Source organism: Grammomys surdaster, unplaced genomic scaffold (genome assembly GCF_004785775.1).
Source record: "Grammomys surdaster isolate TR1022 unplaced genomic scaffold, NIH_TR_1.0 148, whole genome shotgun sequence".
NCBI classification, from domain to species: domain Eukaryota; kingdom Metazoa; phylum Chordata; class Mammalia; order Rodentia; family Muridae; genus Grammomys; species Grammomys surdaster.
Genome location: NW_021604606.1, coordinates 814,494 through 834,864, shown reverse-complemented (window position 1 = coordinate 834,864; position 20,371 = coordinate 814,494). Strand labels below are relative to the sequence as shown.

The 20,371-nt window shown below is 32.6% G+C and overlaps 1 protein-coding gene across 4 annotated transcripts in view; it reads right to left on the bottom strand.

Annotated features, from left to right (window-relative positions):
- Dmd (dystrophin) overlaps nucleotides 1-20,371 on the bottom strand; it is a 1,212,244-nt gene that overhangs the window by 657,384 nt on the left and 534,489 nt on the right. For 3 of the 4 annotated variants that reach the window (XM_028765041.1, XM_028765042.1, XM_028765043.1), the window contains exon 1: nucleotides 12,839-13,000. In XM_028765041.1, coding sequence (XP_028620874.1) covers nucleotides 12,839-13,000 — 162 coding nt within the window. Of the gene's footprint in view, nucleotides 1-12,838; nucleotides 13,072-20,371 lie in introns of those variants that run through there. The other variant, XM_028765040.1, reaches the window with a different exon arrangement.

The following is a 20,371-nucleotide window of genomic DNA, read 5'->3' as shown; positions in this document are numbered from 1 at the left end:
AGAGAGAGAGAGAGAGAGAGAGAGAGAGAGAGAGAGAGAGAGAGAGAACCTCATAGAGCACAGGTTAGCCTCAAACTCCTTATTGGAGCTAAGAATCACAATGAACTTCTCATCTCCCTGCTTATAGCACTTTGGTGCTTGCTCAGATTTATAGACATATAGCATCACACTCCGATTTATGTTGAGCTAGAGACTGAACCAAGGACTGTGAATTCCAGGCTAGCAGTCTACTAACTGAGCCACATCTGCTCTCTCACATTATTTAGTATTATTAGTATTATATATGACAGTAAAAATTAACATGACTTACTCCTTAGCAAAATGTTAAATATGTAATATAATATCCTATGTGGCCTCTGTACTATACTCAATCTGTAGTACTTATCCATCTTGGTAACTGAAACACAGGAAAATTTTTTTCATATCCTATGTCTTTGTAGGATACAATAGAAATTCAAGTAGCATTCATTATTATTGACATGAGTGGTGAGGAAGAAGGAAAAGTCCAGAATCTTCTGCTCTTGGATGACCAGGATGGCTAAGTGAGTATCACAGCTTGTGGTGAGAGTTCAGAAGGTCTGTCTTGAGGAATGAAAAGATCTTACAAAAACCCACCCAACTAGATCCTTAAAATATTTTATGTGAAATACTGCTTCTTCATTTTTTCTTATTGGTTTTTTGATTGGCCTATATAATCCCCTAAACTTTACAGATGTGTTTGGGTTATATTAATTTAAACTATGCAATCTAGTGAGCCCTGAGCATGTATATTGAGGCAAAAGCACCATTTCAGATCCTGCCAGTCTATGTAAGCCATTGTAAAAGTGATTGCTCCCTCTTTGTGTACTCAAAAAACATTCAAGTGCAAAATAACAGGTATATTGATCCTTCTCAATTTTACTTTGACCTATGAAATGAATTTAAATGGATGATATATTGAGAATCAGTGACCAGTGATAATTTATCAAATCAAGAGAAGGTTCTGTATCTATGTTGTCTTATATGGTAGTCACTGGCTATTGAACAGTTGAAATGTGGCCAGTATTAATAATGAAGTGATTTAAAGCTTTAGTTAACTGAAGTTCAAATAGCCACATGTGGCTAGTAGCTTACTGTACTGGGCAACACAGATTGGTAGTGTTTTGTTAAGATAAACAGTTGTTTTGGATGTTACTTGAGACAATAAGAAAAAATATAACTATAGATAGCATGTTTCCTTTTCTGTCTTACACTGCTCCTAGTGACTTCTCTAAGGTAGGACTGTACTGTAAAATGACAAATGTATAACCTTACATATTAATAGTAGTATCATCCCTTTACTTCTATTCAATTTTTGCCATAAGAAAACTAAGAGCACAGAATGAATCAGAATATTTAGCTAAATTAACAAATGTATAACCTTACATATTAATAGTAGTATCATCCCTTTACTTCTATTCAATTTTTGCCATAAGAAAACTAAGAGCACAGAATGAATCAGAATATTTAGCTAAATTAACATGAAGTCAAAAGGAAAATAAATATCCATTAGTTCATATAATCTGGGAAGGCATAAGCTATGCCTTCCTACAAGCTAAGTATGCTACCTAATATCCATTATTTTTTACTAAGTAAAAAAAAAAAAACCCAAATATGCAGAACAAGTAGGTTTTAAGAGTAGGTCACTGATTTTCTCATTTTGAATTATGACTATAGAACCAGATGCTAATAAGATTCACAGTCCTCCTAGGATCTCTGGCAGTTATAGACAGTAAGGAGTAGGTAGACTTCTGTGTGAGGTTGCCAGAAGCTTTTGCTTTCCTTAGACAAAGAGCAAAGCTAATTTTCAAGATATTCTTAGTTGCCCCATTTCCTCCTTATTCCATTTTAAAGCACAGACATGGTACCTTCAAGCAGAACATCTGTCTTTAGGACACTGGACAGAAATCTACATTCTGAAGGTGGCTGAGAGTAGAGGGAAAGAATTGGGGTATAAAGCTTTATGGTATCTTCACAACCCTGGGATGCATCATTGTAGATATCATCATCATTAAGCATCATTAGCTTGGAGTAATAAAGTCCCATCTCCATAAGGCACTTGCAGTGAGTTGTCACATGCAACAAATCAAAGGCAAACATAAAGAGTATTAATTAGTGGAAGAAACCCTATAGTTTCTAAAACTTTTAGAGTGCTTAGACTTATAATTATTTTTTTCTAAATTTAGCAAATTTAATTCTCTGAAACTTTCATTCATTGACAAGACCAAATAGGAACCATGCTGAATTTTCCAATCAAAATATAGATATAAATATAGGTCAATAGCAGATTATTGGACTCGAATTACTAAGTAAAACTACTGTGTTCGTAAAGCTAAAGTATACCAGATATTTTCAAAACATGTATGCCTTCATCCTGTTTTGAAGGAAGTTTAAATGTATATCAAGTGTTAAAACATATTCAAATGTCAACATCGGACAAGAATCGGTTAAGCAAAAAAAAAAAAAAGAGCAGTTTCATGAGAGAAACTGTAGTTAATGGGGAAAATAGCTTTTCACAACATTATTGATTTAAAAGATGAAGATTAGAATGATCAAAATATATTTCACAGAAAACTCATAAATTCATCTCAAAAGGTTTAATGCTCTGAACAGTTTGTCTACTCCATGTGTTTCTCTTCATTACAATCAACTTAAAGGAATATGAACTTTGTCCTTGGTGTGATCACTTCATAATTGCATCTTGTAGAAATTCACACCTTGAAATGGCTGTATGATTTTCATTGAAGAAGTGTCTTGATCCTAAAATAACGTATACTCTTTCTTTTAAAGGTAACTTTTTAACTGAAAATGATCTTTACAGATAGTTTCTTGCCTCCATCCATTCTCTCCAAATACTGTAACCTGGCCCCAATAACTATCCTTGTCTAGTTCCTAACACTTATTATGTGACATCAAAAAATAAAACTTGAGTAAGAATAGGAAAACGGCAGTATGGAAAATCTGTCGCCTTACTCAAAGGACATTTAAATCAGTCTCTGAAATCTTCTTTTTATTCCTATACTATAAAATGACAAAAAGTTTTGCTTCAATAAAGTTGTCACAGATTATGCTCCCCTCCCCACACAATTTAGTTCATAATTTAGGATAAAATCATGAAAGAGTCAAGTGAAGGTTTTCCTCTTTTCTGTGGCGTTTAGTAAACTCAGCTAAGTTTACCTTTGGTAGTCATCTGTTTATCTACAAGGAACAGGATCCAAGACCCATAACGTCAGCCTAAAACTTCAGATACCATAAGCTCAGTAAGTTAATAGCTTTTCTCCACCTTGACCAAGCACTCATCACATATTATGGCTATCACAATTCCTGTTGAAAGCAAGACAGTAAAGCTGGGATTAATTTAGTTTTTTGACAATTCTACAGATCTTGCACTTACTGTAAACCATAGTAAGCTCATTATGAGATTTTTTCCTTTCTCATTTTCAACAAACAACTTTCATCTTTTCAATAAAAGAAGGCATTTTTCTTCACTTTGACATGTTGAAATTGCTAGCATCACTACCTTTGAACATTAGGAAAATGTTTAAGTCAGTGGATGGAGGGGATATATGAGGAAAAGTACAATGTAGTCAAGAGAAGGTTTGATTATGAACATAGTTATAAAAAGACCAACAGGGATGTATCATGGACATATGAGACAAAGGGATGACTTACGTGCTGGGAATAGAGAAATATATTCATCATGGTACTTAGAACAGTAACTAATTGAAAAGTATGAATAATTTAATTCTGAAAATTTCCACTTAAAAAATTATCATGACCATAGGTAATATAAACCATCTAAATTAAAACTATAGAAGAGAAGAACTAACATATCTTCTCTTACTCCTAACATCTCTATAGATTTTATGTTTCTTATTTCTAGTTGGATCATTTACATATAAAACTATTATTGGATATACATATAATTAGATTGGTATCATTAAATTAATAACTGTAATTCTTATTCTTCTATAAATAAATGGAAAATACATAATTGCAGACAAACCCTTTCAATTCTTGAGATAGAGAATACATACTATATTCTTTCTTTGAATTAATCATAGGAGATGTGAAATTGTTACAGGTTATGCTACTTGTTTGTGCAGAATATAAACTACAAGGAGGACCTGAAACTGTTTATTAGGGTTATATTTGAGGTTATTTTATAAGTTGAATACAATAATTTTAATAATTTAAAAAGTCAAATATTGTTTGTAATACTTTCACAAAAGATTATATGAAAACAGTTCCTTTCCATCCTTCTGGTTTTTTTGCAAAATAAAAGCAACTATGACTGCCATAGAAATTACTGATCAATTACTGAAGTTACTGATAGGTATAGTGATTCACACATAATAGAAATGTAAGTTTCATTCTTATAGTGCAAAGTGAAAATTATTCAGATTCAAAAGAAGAAAAATATAAATCAACCTTACCTTGTATGAGAAAAGGAGGAACATGTTTAGAAATACAAAATAATCATTAAATGATTGATTTATGCAGTTATTTATTCTAGTGTGTATTTGATTGAAATTACTATAGTCTCTTTTTTTCTTTGTGGCACTGACTACACTTTTCTAACTCTGTTTCCTCTAAAAAATTTATATTCTAAACATAAGGATTTATAGCCTTTTTTAATTTGAATGCCTAAGAATGAGAAACACAGAGTTGTGTCAGTAAGTGTGCAATAAATAACAGATGAAATGCAAACACAGTCATATATCACTTAAAAGGCAGTCAATATAGATTATATGATGTTTGGGTGGAATTAAGGGTCTTTTACATATTAAGAAAATACTCTACCGTTGAGTGGCAGTCCAAGTGTCCTTCCTCTCACTATTTATCTTAGTCAGAAGCCTAAAATATATTTATTTGATTAAAGATAAATAAGTTATATAATACTGTATATTTCAAAGTCACAAATACAAATGTATAATTTGTATATTTTAGTTCAATTCATTGTAAAGTTTTCTGTGAAAAGATAAAGAAATATTGAATTGTTAATATGTATGCATATTTATATATACACACAGAAGTAACTGTACAAATAAATGTATGTTCAAATATGCAAAACATTTGTTTATAATGATATATGACTACTATATCACTGAATTTGTGATGATTAACTATGACATTAAAAGAAATAAAATTGAAATCCAAACTCTTCCAGAGCTCTCTCAGTTCTTTTTTCTTATAGTCTCTGACTTAATTCTACTGTAGTAGTTAATATGGAGTTTCAAATCTTGCTAGAATATATAAGGAATAAAATTACCATGTACCTAACATGACATTACTACTGGATACCCTAGCATTAAGAGTAAAAAGAACTTACATCCTAAGACTTTATAACTTCAGTAATAATCGTAAGAATTTAAACTTATAGTGAAGCATAAAACACATATGGTATGTGCTAAATTTAGAATTTAATAACTTCTTTCAAAATTAAATTAGAAAACAGGAAATTGTCCCTATTTTTGTTTATAGGAGTTAGAGAACACTCCATGTTTGAAAATAAAAAGAAATTGTTGTAAATAGACCCTTGAATGAAGCAAAGAAATTTATAACTGAAATTCACTATTAATAAAGGCAAAATTTTATTACCCTTTATCTGAACTCATTTAAATAGCACAATTGAATATCCTATAACATTTTGACAGAAAATTTCACAATGAATTGAACTGAAATATACAAAGCTATGCATTTGTATTTGTGACTTTGAAATATCTGGTTTCATATAAAGCTTATAATAAAAACCATAAGAATCACATTTTTCTGTGTATTTAGAACTTGTCATTTTCTATATTTAAAAGGAGTCTAATTGTGTCCTCATCATATTACTGACACAGACATATCTTTATTCCTTCAGTGAAAATAATAGTGAATTTGGCTTTCACTAGCTAAGGAAATAAAACTGCGTGAGTACAGAGCAGTGATCCACGGGAAACAAGCTGTCTACTGGAAACATGTTCACTTGTTGGAAAATAATTGAAGCACAAAATTTGCAAATCTCTCTTACCAGAGGAGTAATGACATTATTTTTTGAAGAATGCAAACTATAGCTTCTGTGTATGTAATAGCATACTTTGTTAGGATGTTTCATAAGCTTGTATAGAAATGAACTTAGATGACAAAGAATGGATTGTTGTTTTATTAAAAGAAATACAAAGAGCTCAATAATCAATCTTCTTGCCTAAGATGTCCGTTATTCAGCATATGAAATCTCTCAGATACCCAGAAATATAAACTGAGTATAGTTCATTGTGTTGTCGCTTTTCTGACAAAAGAAATCATTGTCTATTTTTTAGTCTATATTTATGTTAGGACAATTGCATTTACTAAATCACCTTAGACCAACCCACTAAGCTGTCTATAATTCTCATCAGTTGTTCAGTAGTGAAATGTGTATCATAGATTTTTTTCTGCCAGGATCTTGGCATTAAAACAAACTCAAAACACCATTCAGTTATCTTTTAATTTTAGTTTAAACAAAAAATGTTTTTAATATCCCTACTTTATTTAACCAATACTTGTTAACTTGATAAATCCTTTGTCACCAAACTTTGGCTAAATGTATTTAATAAAAAATATAAAAGTAGTTATGGAACCACTCATTGAATTGTTTCTGTACAGTTATGGCGAGAGTTTTAAAGTAATGTCAATTTTGATTTTTACTGACAACAAAACTTCAACACATAGAAGTAATTATTTCTTCTTTCAATATTCACTGAACCCACAAAAACTGTCTAATCTTTGGATAATGGAATTCTTTAAGCAATGGTGTAAATATGTAATTGAAAGTGAATCTTCAATGGTACCACTATCCTGTTGTCTAGATTGGCCAATTTGTTTCAAATCTAAACTGGAGTTCCTTTTAAAATCTAAAGTAACTTTGGCAATTCAACTCTTTACTCGACATGAGTGCTGTGTTTTAATTTTATTCATGAATTTTCCCAAAAACCTGGCCAAAATGACTTTAAAATACTATAATTAACAAAGTGTCAGATATCAGCATCAAAAAGACAGTTATATCACATAAATCTTATTTATTGCTTGCAACATTAGTTTTCATTTCTAGACCTTTATCTCTAAATTTCTTGTCCATTCCTCTTTTCGTTATCTCTTTCCATATCTTTTTATTTCTCTCTCTTCATTTATTTTTGTTAGTTTAAACTTTGCTTTGCTTTGTTGTGTTATCCCTTGTCCTCTAACCGTCATATTCAATAATAAGTTACAGGGAAAGTTATCTAGACTTACAGTCTTTTTCATCTATGGTTATACAAAAAGACAATATTATTAATTATTGTTAGAAGATCTTTGCTTCTAATCAATTATACTTAGACATATTTTAAAAAGGGAATACAATTTTTCAAGGAGATTTTTATGATACTAAAATACACAAGAAATTCCTATATTTCATTATTTTGAACGTTTAGGAAATAAGTTGAGTTTCATTCAAATTCCACTTTTAACATCTTAATTTGCATATAATGAGTTTCTTTTCCTCTGAAACATGAGGCTATTTCCTGGTTTGAATATTATCAGTAGAGTTGCTTAATTTTTCAAATGACCACATTTTATTTTTTAATAAAGTTGTAATTTTAACTTTCATCTTCATTTGCTTAATATAATTCACTTAGTAAAATTATTTATATTTCACAACTCTAGCTATCCATCATTTCTGAAGATAAGAATTTAATTAAAAAACTTAAGGAGAACAAAAACTTTGTATAAAATATATAATTTTAAAGCTTAAAGTCTAAAGCTACTAAATGATAGCTTATTCAAATGCTATATTCTTGTAGCATTTCTGAGGCCGATACATGATGCTATTGAATTACTAAGTCATCTGCATCTTAAATTTAATATAATTTTCTCTTTGAACCATGATATATCTTGTTACACCACTATACATAACTTCTGCTGCTTTGCAGTTACAATCACATCCTACCTCCAAATTGCCATGTTAAAAATGGAACCTCCTTACCCTGTTTCATCTACATTATCCATCAATTAATTCACACTTATCAAGAACAAAATCAAAGAATTACAGAAAATTTGTAGGTGGGTTAATGTCATATAAGTTGTCTTACATGGCAATAGTTCACAGTTGAGGTAGTAATTTTTTTTATGTAATGAGAATTATCCCTCAGTAAACTGTATTTTCTCTGTCCTTTCACTTTCTCTAGATGTACAGTGGGCATTGATTATTTATGGGTTTCTTGGCACCTTTACCTTTGTCTACTGTCAATGGATCCCAATTTTCTAGATACGAAATCATCTCAGGCTAAATGTGAAGGACTTTGGACTTTTAATGTTCTATCCTTTTCTTTGGTTAAGTGACTGGTATGGCTCAAGTGAGTCACTTAGACTATCTCTTTGGCTGTAACTTCTTCAGTCACAAAGGATGAAGACAGTAATGTGTCATAAACAGATTTAAGCAGTTCCTGCTAACCATATGTCCAGGAGTGTTGAGGTTGCTCTCTTTTTCTCCTCCCTGCTCCCTTGCCTTGATGCAATGCTCATATTTACATTATTTCTTTGAACCCCTTAATAACTTCTGTTGTTTGCACCCAACAAACCCCAAAAGGACAACTAAGCAAACTATATTTTCCTGTCTAAGTTCTTTAAGAATAGCCATTACATGTGAAGGCTGTCAAGAAAATTTTAGCAAGGTACCCACACTTGTTCAGACATACTCTTCTCTATTTGACTGTTATCATTCTTTTCACCATACAACTTTAACTTCAGTGACATCAAATCACAACTTCTTCAACAAATGGCTTTCACCTATCTTCATGTAGAGAATAATTCATTCCTGTTTGTGCTGTCCTCATTTCAAATGATTAATTTTAACTTCTTCTTCAGTGTTTTGCTTAACTTCTTCAAGAACTTATTCCTAATTGTGTTACCTTACTTAAAATTTTCAGTGGAGTAAGTCCTAAGGTCATGACCTCAATAAATCCAGAAAAGTACAAAACTAAGTATAACAGTTAGAACTCTAAAATCAGACTCCTTGAGTTTAAATCCCTTCATTGTCCTTTTTTATCTTTAGCACACTATTTAATTCGGTGTTTTCATTCATTTTACTTGAATTATTGTAAATGTTAAGTACTCTGCAAGTTTAGATCAGCAACTGGCATATTTTGCATGATTAAATATGTTGTAGCTATCATTCTAAAGTATACTTTTGATGGTTAGAATGGGATCAGTACTAGTAGGCTCATTTATTTATTTGAATGTTTGGTTTCCAGTTGGTAGACTGATTGGAATGATTAGGAGATGTGATGATGTTAGAGTAGGTGTGGCCTTGTTAGAAAAAGTATGTCACTGGAAATAGGCATTGGGACCCAGTTTCTCTTTCTTCCCACTACTTATGGATCAGGATAGGAAGCTCAGAGCTACTTTTCCAGCCCCATGCCAGTCTGCTTTCCATGAGGATGATAATAGATGAACTCTTTGAAACTGTAAGTAGACACCTAATTAAATGCTTTCTTTTACAAGATTTGACTTAGTCATGATGTCTCTTCACTGCAGTAGAAGAGTAACTAAGACTGTATTCCTACACTATTATTTTGACCATTCCAAACTTTTAAATGTGTTTTTCATTTATATCATGAGTACTGTGATAATTGTTCAATACAAGTATATTAAAGTAATATATAAATAAATGTTTGTCTACAGAGTATTACAGTTCAAAACATTTAATGGAATGTTACCTCATTTCTCATAATTAACTATTAAAGATTGGTATGTTTGTTTTAAAAATTATATATGAACCCTTTATTTCTTCTAATAAAATCATCCCATAGTTTACATCTTATTGTCCTCTCTCTTTCTCTGTACATATGCTCTCTCCTTCCCCCTCTCTGTGTGTATATCAGTGTGTATATATAAACAAATGGAAAATGTAAACACGCACATTATTTAGAGGCATTTTGTTGACCAAAAAATAACTAAACCTATAAAAGGAAAGAGTTGAAAAATGTTTTTATGAATTACTTTATTATAAGGGAAAGAAGAAAGACTATCTGTCATAAGAAAGTTAATAGGGAAAGTCTTCCTTAATTCCCCCACCCCGACACACACTTCTGTTCTGCGAGAACAGAATCTCTCACAGAAACAGGAGTTTACTATGTCAACTAAACTGGCTTGCTACATTGGCCCAGGGATCATGGCTCTGATCTTCAGTATTGAAATTATAGATGTACACCATCATGGCTGACTTTTAAAATGTGTTGCTGAGGATGTAAATTCAGGCCACCACAATTGCCCAGAAAGTATAAAGTATATATATATATATTATAAATAATATTTTTGTGGCCCTAAGTTTTACTCTTGAGCAATATATGTTAATTTGTTTCTAAGTTTAGTTTGGAACTACATTTATATATATTTTTGAAGCATACCGTGTTAAGATATTTTTCTGTAAAAGACTAATTCATCCGCAGAATTCTGTATGTCAATCTCTTCTCCAAATGATGTGTTTACAGACCTATTAAAAATGACTAGACCATCTCTTGTCCATGACTACAGCAAATAGACTTTTGTATGAAGCTATAGTGTTAGGAACATGATTCAAATACTACGAGTATGTAGCTTTCTAGGTATTGCCATGGAACCTAATATCAATTCCTAACATTGGTTGAGTATTCACAGTAAGAAATATAAGGAAGAAAAATTTAATACAGCACACTATACAATTCTCATAGTTACCTGTAAGGCTCATGGTTAAGTCTACATCCTAGGGATAGACAATCTCAAGTTTAGTAAGGTGGAATAACTCATCCAAGATTTTACAGCTTTGAGACTGAAGCCAAAGATCCACAGCCTATACTTTAAGAATTATAACAGTCTGCCTCCTCTAGCAAATGATATTCCTCGAAGTGCTGTTATGTTGCTATAAGTGTTAAGATGATATTTCTGCATCATTCCAGTACAAATGTGAAATGATCAGCAAAGTCCATGACCTAGGCTATGTACTCAAATACATCACTAAAAGTGCTAAGTAGAATTACAGTTATTACTACAGAAAATATACATGGGAATGAGGAATACAGATTTAAGATTCATATGAGAATCAGAACACTTCTTCTGGTATCAGATTGATGGGGCGTCTATGAGCCCCAGACGTTTTCCAGAAAAATAAATGTGGCTATGTAATTTTATACGTTATAAAATATATAGAAAAGATTTATATGTATAATATTTAAATATTTTAATATATCTGTCGTCATATGAGAAATGTGAATGGATAGGTCACAAAGATTAGGAGAGTGACTTGACCATGATCATGTCAGTTGTAATTAACTACAAAAGCCCACTACATTTGGTTCTTAAGAGTACAAGTTACTATCTAAAATTTGTTTTCTTTTGATATAGACATGGTCTTCTATACAATAGAGGATGGCCTTGAACTCAAATCTTCCTGTGATCACTACCCAGAACATCGGCTTCAAGGTAGTTTAAATGTTACTTGTTATTGAATCATCAAAATCATTCTATTGCTACTGATGCTACTGAATTGCTATAGGACCCACAGCTCTGACTCACTTCTTTCTTGACTTTCAAAATCAAAAAAGAACAAAAAAAGAGAGAAAGGAGGAAAGAAAAGAAAATCCTGTAACATTCAAGTACATTTTGATAGTTTGAATAAGAATGCCTACCATAGGCTCATGTCCTTGAATGCTAGGCCTATAGGGAATGGCACTATTTGGAGGTGTGGTCTTGTTGGAAGAACTAGTTTACTATGGGGCAGACTTTGAGTTTTCTTATGCTCAAGCTACATCTAGAGTAGCAGTCTTCTTCCACTGTTTGCAGATCAAGATGTAGAACTCTTAACTCCTTCTCCAGTATCAAGTCTACCTGAACAATATTATGTTTTCCACCATGATTATAATGAATTGAACCGCTGAACTGTAAGCCAGCACAATTAAATGTTTTCCTTTATAAGACTTGCCACGATCATAGCATCTCTTCAGAGTAATAAAACGCTAAGACAGATGTTCAGTATAACTTATTGTTTCTTTAGATATTCTTCAATTTTTTAACAAGTAAAATGACTACTATGTATAAAACTATCAAAATTAGATTTCGTATGGATGAAAAATATAAAAGCAAAAAACTCTACATATTGTATTTGTAGCAGCTAGGTAAACCACATTTATAGCAACAAATTCTTGAATTTCTCATTGATCAGATAATTTCAACAAATGGATTTCAATGAAGGTGAGAAATGAGATGTATTATTAAAATGTGTTTATTTGGCTACTGTGAGGCATAAAACCTAATGTTGAGATCAGGCTATTTAAAACAAGTTACATTTTGTTGCTTGTCTTATTTATTCCTAACTCTCAATTATCCTTATTACTTGAGGCAGAAAACTGGCACAGATAACTCAGAAGAGTAGATAATAAACAAATCCCAGATTATTATCTTTGTCTTTGTAATATGTTATGGTTGCATAGTGCCAAAACAAACAGTGTAAATGAAATCAGCTCAATTGAGCTAATTATTTTGTATCAAAGAAAATTTAAAAAAACAGTTATTTACTGAATTTAAGTGAGGCACCTATGATTGTTAGTTTTATGTGTTTCACCCTAAATTTTCATCCCTTTTATATTATGATCGCTTCACATAATAACATTAATTATGCCTTGATTCTATTTAGGTTGAACAGAGTAGAGTGGGTAGTATGTTTGTTAACAGAGAAACGTAGCCTAAAACCTGTTAGTAAGTCATAAAGGAGAGGGACGTGGCAAGTGAAAATATACCTTGTAAAGAAAAATCTCTGACAGACTGAATATTACTGTTTTTTCCATACCTTCTGTTTGATGATCATTTCATTGATGTCTTCCAGATCACCCACCATCACCCTCTGTGATTTTATAACTCGATCAAGAAGAGACAGCCAGTCTGTAAGTTCTGTCCAAGCTCGGTTGAAGTCTGCCAGTGCAGGTACCTCCAACAGCAAAGAGGATGGCATTTCTAGTTTGGAGATGACAGTTTCCTTGGTAACCACAGGTTGTGTCACTAGAGTAACAGTCTGACTAGCAGCTAGTGTTTTTGAAAGAAAGGAGAAAAGAAAAAAAAAGGAAATATGAGGAACATAAGCAAAACAGCTAATTTTAGTAACAATCAATGAATATTAATTGAGAAGTACCAGTTTGAGGTAAGATTTCTGACAAACTATTTAACAATGTGTATACTTGATAAGGCAGTACACCATAGAACATTTGAACATGTTTAATAATCTTCAAAGATATTTTATCTTACATCCATAACTTAATAAATGATTTTAATAGTTTTCAGTAAAAGTCATAGAGTGTAAGCACAGATATTGGGGCATTTCCAGGTAAGATTTATCTATATATTGTCCATTCAAGGAATAAAAAGAAAAACTACAGACTGTATAACGTCATATTTGTGACTTCTGATTTCCTCGAATAAAAATATATGTAATAGAAAGGATCTCTCTGTATCTTTCAGTGGAAAAACTTCACATTTTAACCTCTGTTTTGGCAGTAAAGTAGATAATAGTGCAGAAAAAGCAAAGCATATTATTTTTGAAAACTGAGAGGTAGTTAAGCTTTTCTTTTGTATATGAAACACAATTTCAAGGTCATTAAATTATAAATTAAAGTTAGTAGTGTTGAATACTTTAATGGGTAAGATACGAAGTCTTAGGATGAGGCACATGGGTTAAGAATCCTGCTGTCTGCCTTAGGAACTCTGAGACCTTGCTTAAGTTATTCAACCTTTCTAAGCTTCATCTTGTCTTCCCAGTAAGAGAAGAAAAGTAACAGAGTAAATGTCACAGGGAAAGTCATGCAAACTCAATGCTAATGCAAGCAATGTACAAAGAAATGCCACAGAACATTATTATTGTTGTCAGTGTCATGATCCTTCATCGTTGTCGTCATCACAATATTACAAAAGTGCTACTATCTAGTCATTAATATAGAGTATTACAATTTTATAAAAATGTAGTTGATTAAAAATTACTTTTAAAACTAGGGTCACAAGTACGAGATAAAGATTGAAAATGTAGAAAATTGGGGGAAACTCGGTCTGCAGTCTGTGTGCTGCTCTCTATGGACTGAAACATGCCCAGTTGAATTTGCTGGTATGAAAAGAAGTCTAGAAACAACACACAGGGTGGTGATCAGAAGTCAGTGACAAAAGGAAGCAACAGTTAATCTGCTTTATAGACAAGAGTGACAACAATATTACAACCAAGAGTCCAGAAGCAATGAAACCCTTGACGATGTGGTTCAGTAGGGAAGCATTCTGACAAAACAGGAAAGGGCATCTCAGTGAAAGATCTCATAGGAGTGTCCACTCATGGGAGCTGTTCAAGGAATATGAAAATAAAGATCTTCACATATGTACTCTGAGGTGACAATGCACTCATTTCAGTGGCTACATTACTGTTCATACTTTTTAGGTGGTCTCGTCATTAAGAAGATTGGAGAGATGAAGGGATGCATCTTCTCTTTCTAACCTCCCAGGAACAACTGACACTTCCACATATAGAAGTGTAAGTCAGAATGAAATGTGTTGGAGATGTCAGAATTGAAATGAAAAATTAACACTGAAGAAATGAAGAAATACTCTCAAAGTCATCTCACTGCTAAGAGGGTATTTCTGTAAAAAAAAAAAAAGAAAAGAAAACCCTAATCTGAAGAGCTATCATCTTATGATTGTAGTAAAGAGAGTAAAGAGTTGTTTGTACCCTTGCACACTCTTCCCCTACTGTATATTAAGTCTAGAATCATAAAAGGAATCCCAGCTAAGGAGTTGGATCCTTGGAAGCAATGTATAGGTAGGGTTGAAAATAGAAAATTAAAATATAACTGTAGGAATTTACTGCAGATCAGTAGGCAGACTTGAAAACATGGACAACATTAACACCTCCCATTTTTCTCTCCTCAATCCTCAATCATTTTTCCTTTCCAATGTTAACTGCTACAAAACACAGAGTTCATCTGTATTGTCAGTATTTGCATGGGTATAGGATGATATACTGGAAGATGTGTATACCATTAGGTGTCACATATCTGAAGACCTCTCTTTCTCTCTCTCTCTCTCTCCCTCCCTCCTTCCCTCCCTCCCTCCCTCCCATCTCTCTCTGATCTCTCCCTCCCTCTTACCATTTCTGCAGCTATCAACTGTCCATAGCTTTTCTACTTAGAGTGATCAACTGCACACTCGATATAAATTTCTGGAAGGGTAAATGTAGAGTATGTCTAAATTTTTTGCTACTTAGATTATTTTACCTAATTATTAAAAAAATATTTACTATATTTTAATTTGTATGTCCATGTGTTTCATGACTTCTACATCTGCAACAGCAAAGGAAAGTATAGAAAAAACAATCTCAAATGACATATAAAGTGACTGTTAGAAAAATAATAGAATTTGATTTATTGTGTATTATAACATTAACCTCCTATGTCAATTCCTTAAGTCAGCAATATCTTCAGTTTAGAAGCAGTACTAGAGTACCTTACCTCATCATGCCTAAAATAATAGAGATTACCTATCCAATGCTGTGTTAGAATAAATGGTCAGGCCAGGTATTCATAATAGAGATGTATTATCAAAGGCATGTGGTGTAGCTGAAACTCAAGAGGATTTAAATAATTCACCTAGGGTTATATAGCTAAGATATGGCAGAATAAGTGTTTAATCCCAACAAACTAGACTTCAAATGTTTCTGGTAGTGCAATTTCTGAACCAAGGTGTTTTTCATTTTCTAGCTTTTTTTTTCTCCTTTGATTACAAAAGTAGGGAGGGCCAGCAACTAAAATGACTAGCTTTATTTTCTCATATTAGTGTTTGACACTCCATTACCTACTCCAAGTAGTGGCTCTGTCTACATTTTTTATTCTTTTGAAATTAGCTCAAATGAAAGTCAGTAAGACATCTCAATGACTAAAGGCACTTCTCACTGAGACTCATTACATCAGTTTGATCCCTGGAACCCACATGGTCAAAGGAGAAAACCTACTCTCACAAGCTGTCTGCATTCATTTGTTCCCTTACCAGTGTTTATTGGTTCTATAGTTGCATCTTGTTCTAAAATTGATATTCTGAACCTAACCTGGCACTGCAGCCTCAGATCCCTCCTCAAATATGCTTGTGTTCCTCTATACCTGAGTCTGTATCATCCAATTAACACTGGCCATTAGACACTGTGTGTCTGTTCACATGATCTGCTCTTCCTTTAAATGGTTCTTTCCTATTTCCACACAAAATTTCATTTCTTCTTCAAATACAAAATTTACATGTGTTTTGTTTGGAAGAATAAGGATAAGCACGTAACAAAAAACCTTCTCCATAAGGCACTCTCGGATCATACACATCTTGCAGCACTTAATATTTTCTTATTTAAGCAATCCTAATTGCAATGAAAATATCACACATATATTAATATAGTCTTCATATTGTATAGCTCATGTTGCCAAATTGAAAGTAGATCCTTCTACTTTGCATCATTTGAGCTGCATCTCCCATTTCTCTCATTTCTCATTCCTCAGCCATGTTTTGTTCTATACCATCACATATTTAATTTTAAAAGATTCAACATATACATCTTATCATTCAGTAGTTTCCTCCATATGGCTTATTTAACTTAGTATAATACATTCCAGGTTCATCCAAGTTGCGGCAAATGTTAGCATCTTTATGGATGTCCTAAATAAAATACATATATCTAAAGCTCAAATGCTAAAATGCTAATACTCACGTGAAATGTTCATCTTGTTGGGTGTGTGTTACCTTACTCCAGAAGACTTTTTTTTTCCTAGATCTATCTACTTACCTACAAATTTTATTTTTATTTAACATCTGAATAACATTTCAACATGCAAGTGTACTACATTTTTATTAGCTCTTCATTTGTTGGTGAACGTCTAGGCTGTCCTGGCTTTATGAACACAGAAGAGCAGGTATCTCTGTAGTAAGATATGGTGTCCTTTCAGCATATGCTGGATCTTGTGGTAGATTAATTTGTAGCTTTCGAAGGAAAGAAACTCTCAACCTTTCAATCCAACTAGTAACAAATAAGTTGACGCTCCCGTATCAGAGAAGCAAGATGGTAATTAACACTGAGACCTATAACTGGGCAATACATAAAATTCAAGTAAGGGATTTTGAAGCACTCACTGTTAAATGGAATATTTTCACCATACTTCACCCTTTAAGGATCGGGGATCTATGTGGAAGAGGAGGCTGAAAGATTTTAAGAGGTGGAAGAGGTACATGGCTCTAAGGAAACAGTTTTCTAGGCACAGTGGAGGAGCTGCAATATGAACTCACAGCAACTGTGTTAGTGTACTTAAGATCTGTAAAAAGTTCAAGCTAGACAAAATCCCAGCACAAAGGAGAAGTAGGCAGAAAGTCCCATCCCTAACCAAGAAGCTATTTGCAACTGATACATGCCAGAAAAGAGAAAAAAATCATTTTTCTTCAGTGCAACAACATTAAATACATAAAGTACACTTCAAGGCAGGCCTTACGCCCAGGATTAGTTTGACAACACAATAGAGATGCCATGTTTCTTGTGTACATTTTTCCTGTTTTCTTTTTTTAAAGAGAGTAAGAACAGAAAGTTGTTTGGATAAGGAAGAGTAGAGGTAGAGGACCTGGGAGGAGTTGAGGGAGAGGAAAAAATGTGGAAATTCTCAAAATAAAACCTTTTGAAAAAACAAAAATGACAGGGCATTATTCATTTTTAGATTTTAACAATATTATTTGTATACAAGCACAATTTTATCCATTGTTCATCAATAGTTACTAGGCTTGTTCCATTTTTAGGCCATAGTTACTACTACTGTACTGAACATAGGACTATACTTGTCTCTGTGATATAGTTTTTCTTCAATATAAACCTATTGTTGAGTCATGTTATCCTATTTTCAACTTTGCATGTGCATATATATATGGGGGGGCATACTTGTGAACAGACACATGTAAAAGTCAGATTTCAAAGTATGTTGGGCATGTCTTCTTCAGTCTCTCTTTTGACTATATTGATTGAGCAACAAGCCACAGGGATCTTCCTCTGCCTACTTCCAAGGCAGTTGGATTTCAAGAACACAGTTAATATTTGGCCAAGGATCTGAACTCAGATTCTTGGTGCAAAGGATCTGAACTCAGGTCCTGACACTTGCAGAACAGGCACTTTACTGGCTAAGACTTCTCTCTGGCCTATTTTATTTATTTATTTATTTATTTATTTATTTATTTATTTATTTATTTTTGGTCAGGATATTCTCTATTATTTTTTATAATGAATATACAAGCTTGACTTCTCTCCATATACATGTGTTCTTAATCATCTTTATTCATAGTTGTTTTTTATTTTGTATTGTTTATAAACAAATCATAGCCATTCTAATAAAAGAAAGGTGGTATTTCACAGTAATTTTGTATATATTACACATTAAGGGTCCAACTTATTTTACATATGGAAATCCTATTTACCTATGAAATTAGAGAAAATTAGAGAGAATATTCTTTCTCCATTGTTTGTTTTGTATGTGTCCAAAGGTTAGCTTATAACTACTGAGAAATTAATCTGAGTTCAGAAACACTGGGTCTTAAAGAGTAACCAGAGCATTAAGTAGGAATGAGGTAATCATCATTCATTTCATTAGTGCTAATTTCATTAGGAACTATATTATTTGAGATATTTCAACTTTCTTAAAATGACTTGCCTCTCTTTCCATCCATATATGTGTGTGTGTGTGTGTGTGTGTGTGTGTGTGTGTGTGTGTGTGTATATATATATATATATATATATATATATATATAGTTTCCAAGTAAAATTTTCCAACATGGAAGTTTGGGAGACATAATATCTGTTCTATATTCCACAGAACTCTACCATGTGAGATTATTAGGCATGCACAGTGACAATAAACATTTCTATATGATTACTAAAGGGAAAAAGAATAAGGATCCTTTGCCCACTTTCACCTTACTAAAACATTTAAATCACATCATTAATTAATGTGTAGAATGATCACTTATGCTTGGAAGGTGGGGCAATTCATTTTGCGGTCTGAAGAAGAGATCCCTGCCTTGAAAAGTTAGGCACAATTATTCTGGTGGTGGTGGTGGGGTGCTGTTATACACAGACTGTAAATGATACATTGTTGAGAGTACTTGAATATGTAAAGTCAATTAGATAAGGAGTTAGAGTACATCAATTACTACATGAAATTTCTAAGAGCATTTTCTGTAATGATCCTTATTCTTTTCTTTAGGATTTTATTTATTTAATTTATTTATTATTTATTTATTTATTTATTTATTTAATGTATATGAGCACACCATCTGACACACCAGAAGAGGGCATTGGACCCAATTACAGATAGAGCCACCATCAGTTGCTGGGAATTGAACTCATGACATCTAGAATGCAGCCAGTGCTCTTAATCCCTGAGTCATCTTTCCAGCCCCAATCCTTATTCTTCTTAAAGAATATGGGAAATGGGTTTTCCCTGGCTGGTAGTATAGAACATCTTCTCTTTGCCCCATTCAATTATGTAAACACGGAGTTCTCAACCTGTGGGTAATGACCCCTTTGGGGGCATTGAATGATCCTTTCACAGGGACTGCCTGAGACAATCGGAAAACACAGATATTTGCATTATGATTTATAACAGTAGCAAAAATTACAGTTAGGAAGTAGTAATGAATAATTTTATGGTTAGGGTCACCACAACAAGAGGAACTCTTTTTAGAGTCTCAGCATTAGGAAGGTTGAGAACCACTGCTCTACACAAATATGTTGAAATCTTTCCTGATTTATCACTTTACTCTAGAAACATAGATACTATCATTTATCTTATCAATTTACAGAGATAAAAATATTATATATACATATGTGGGATATACATATGTGGGTATGCATATGCAAAATATTTATGTATTTAAATAGTCTGAATACTAATAATTCTACTGTACATATGCATCTCATTAGAAAATAAAAATAATTCTACTAAAACCTGTGGCTTTTCTTTCATAGTTAAACAAATTGACAAGTTTTAAACAGCTAAAAAGATTGACTTTTGCATAACAGGAATAACAGTAGGTGTAATATACCATGCAAAGCACAGCTGTGCCTTGAGTAGTTTGTTAATTAAAAGGTGTTGGCTTTAAGAAAGAACTTGCATTTCCCCAAAGTTTCAAATGTTTCAAAAACATTTTTTTAGCCTAAAATTTTAATGAGTTTTAGGGTTACAGACTATCAGGTTTACTTAGAGCTTTAAAGGGTCAGGTCCACTAAGCCTTTCCAATACTCTCTCTCTCTCTCTCTCTCTCTCTCTCTCTCTCTCTCTCTCTC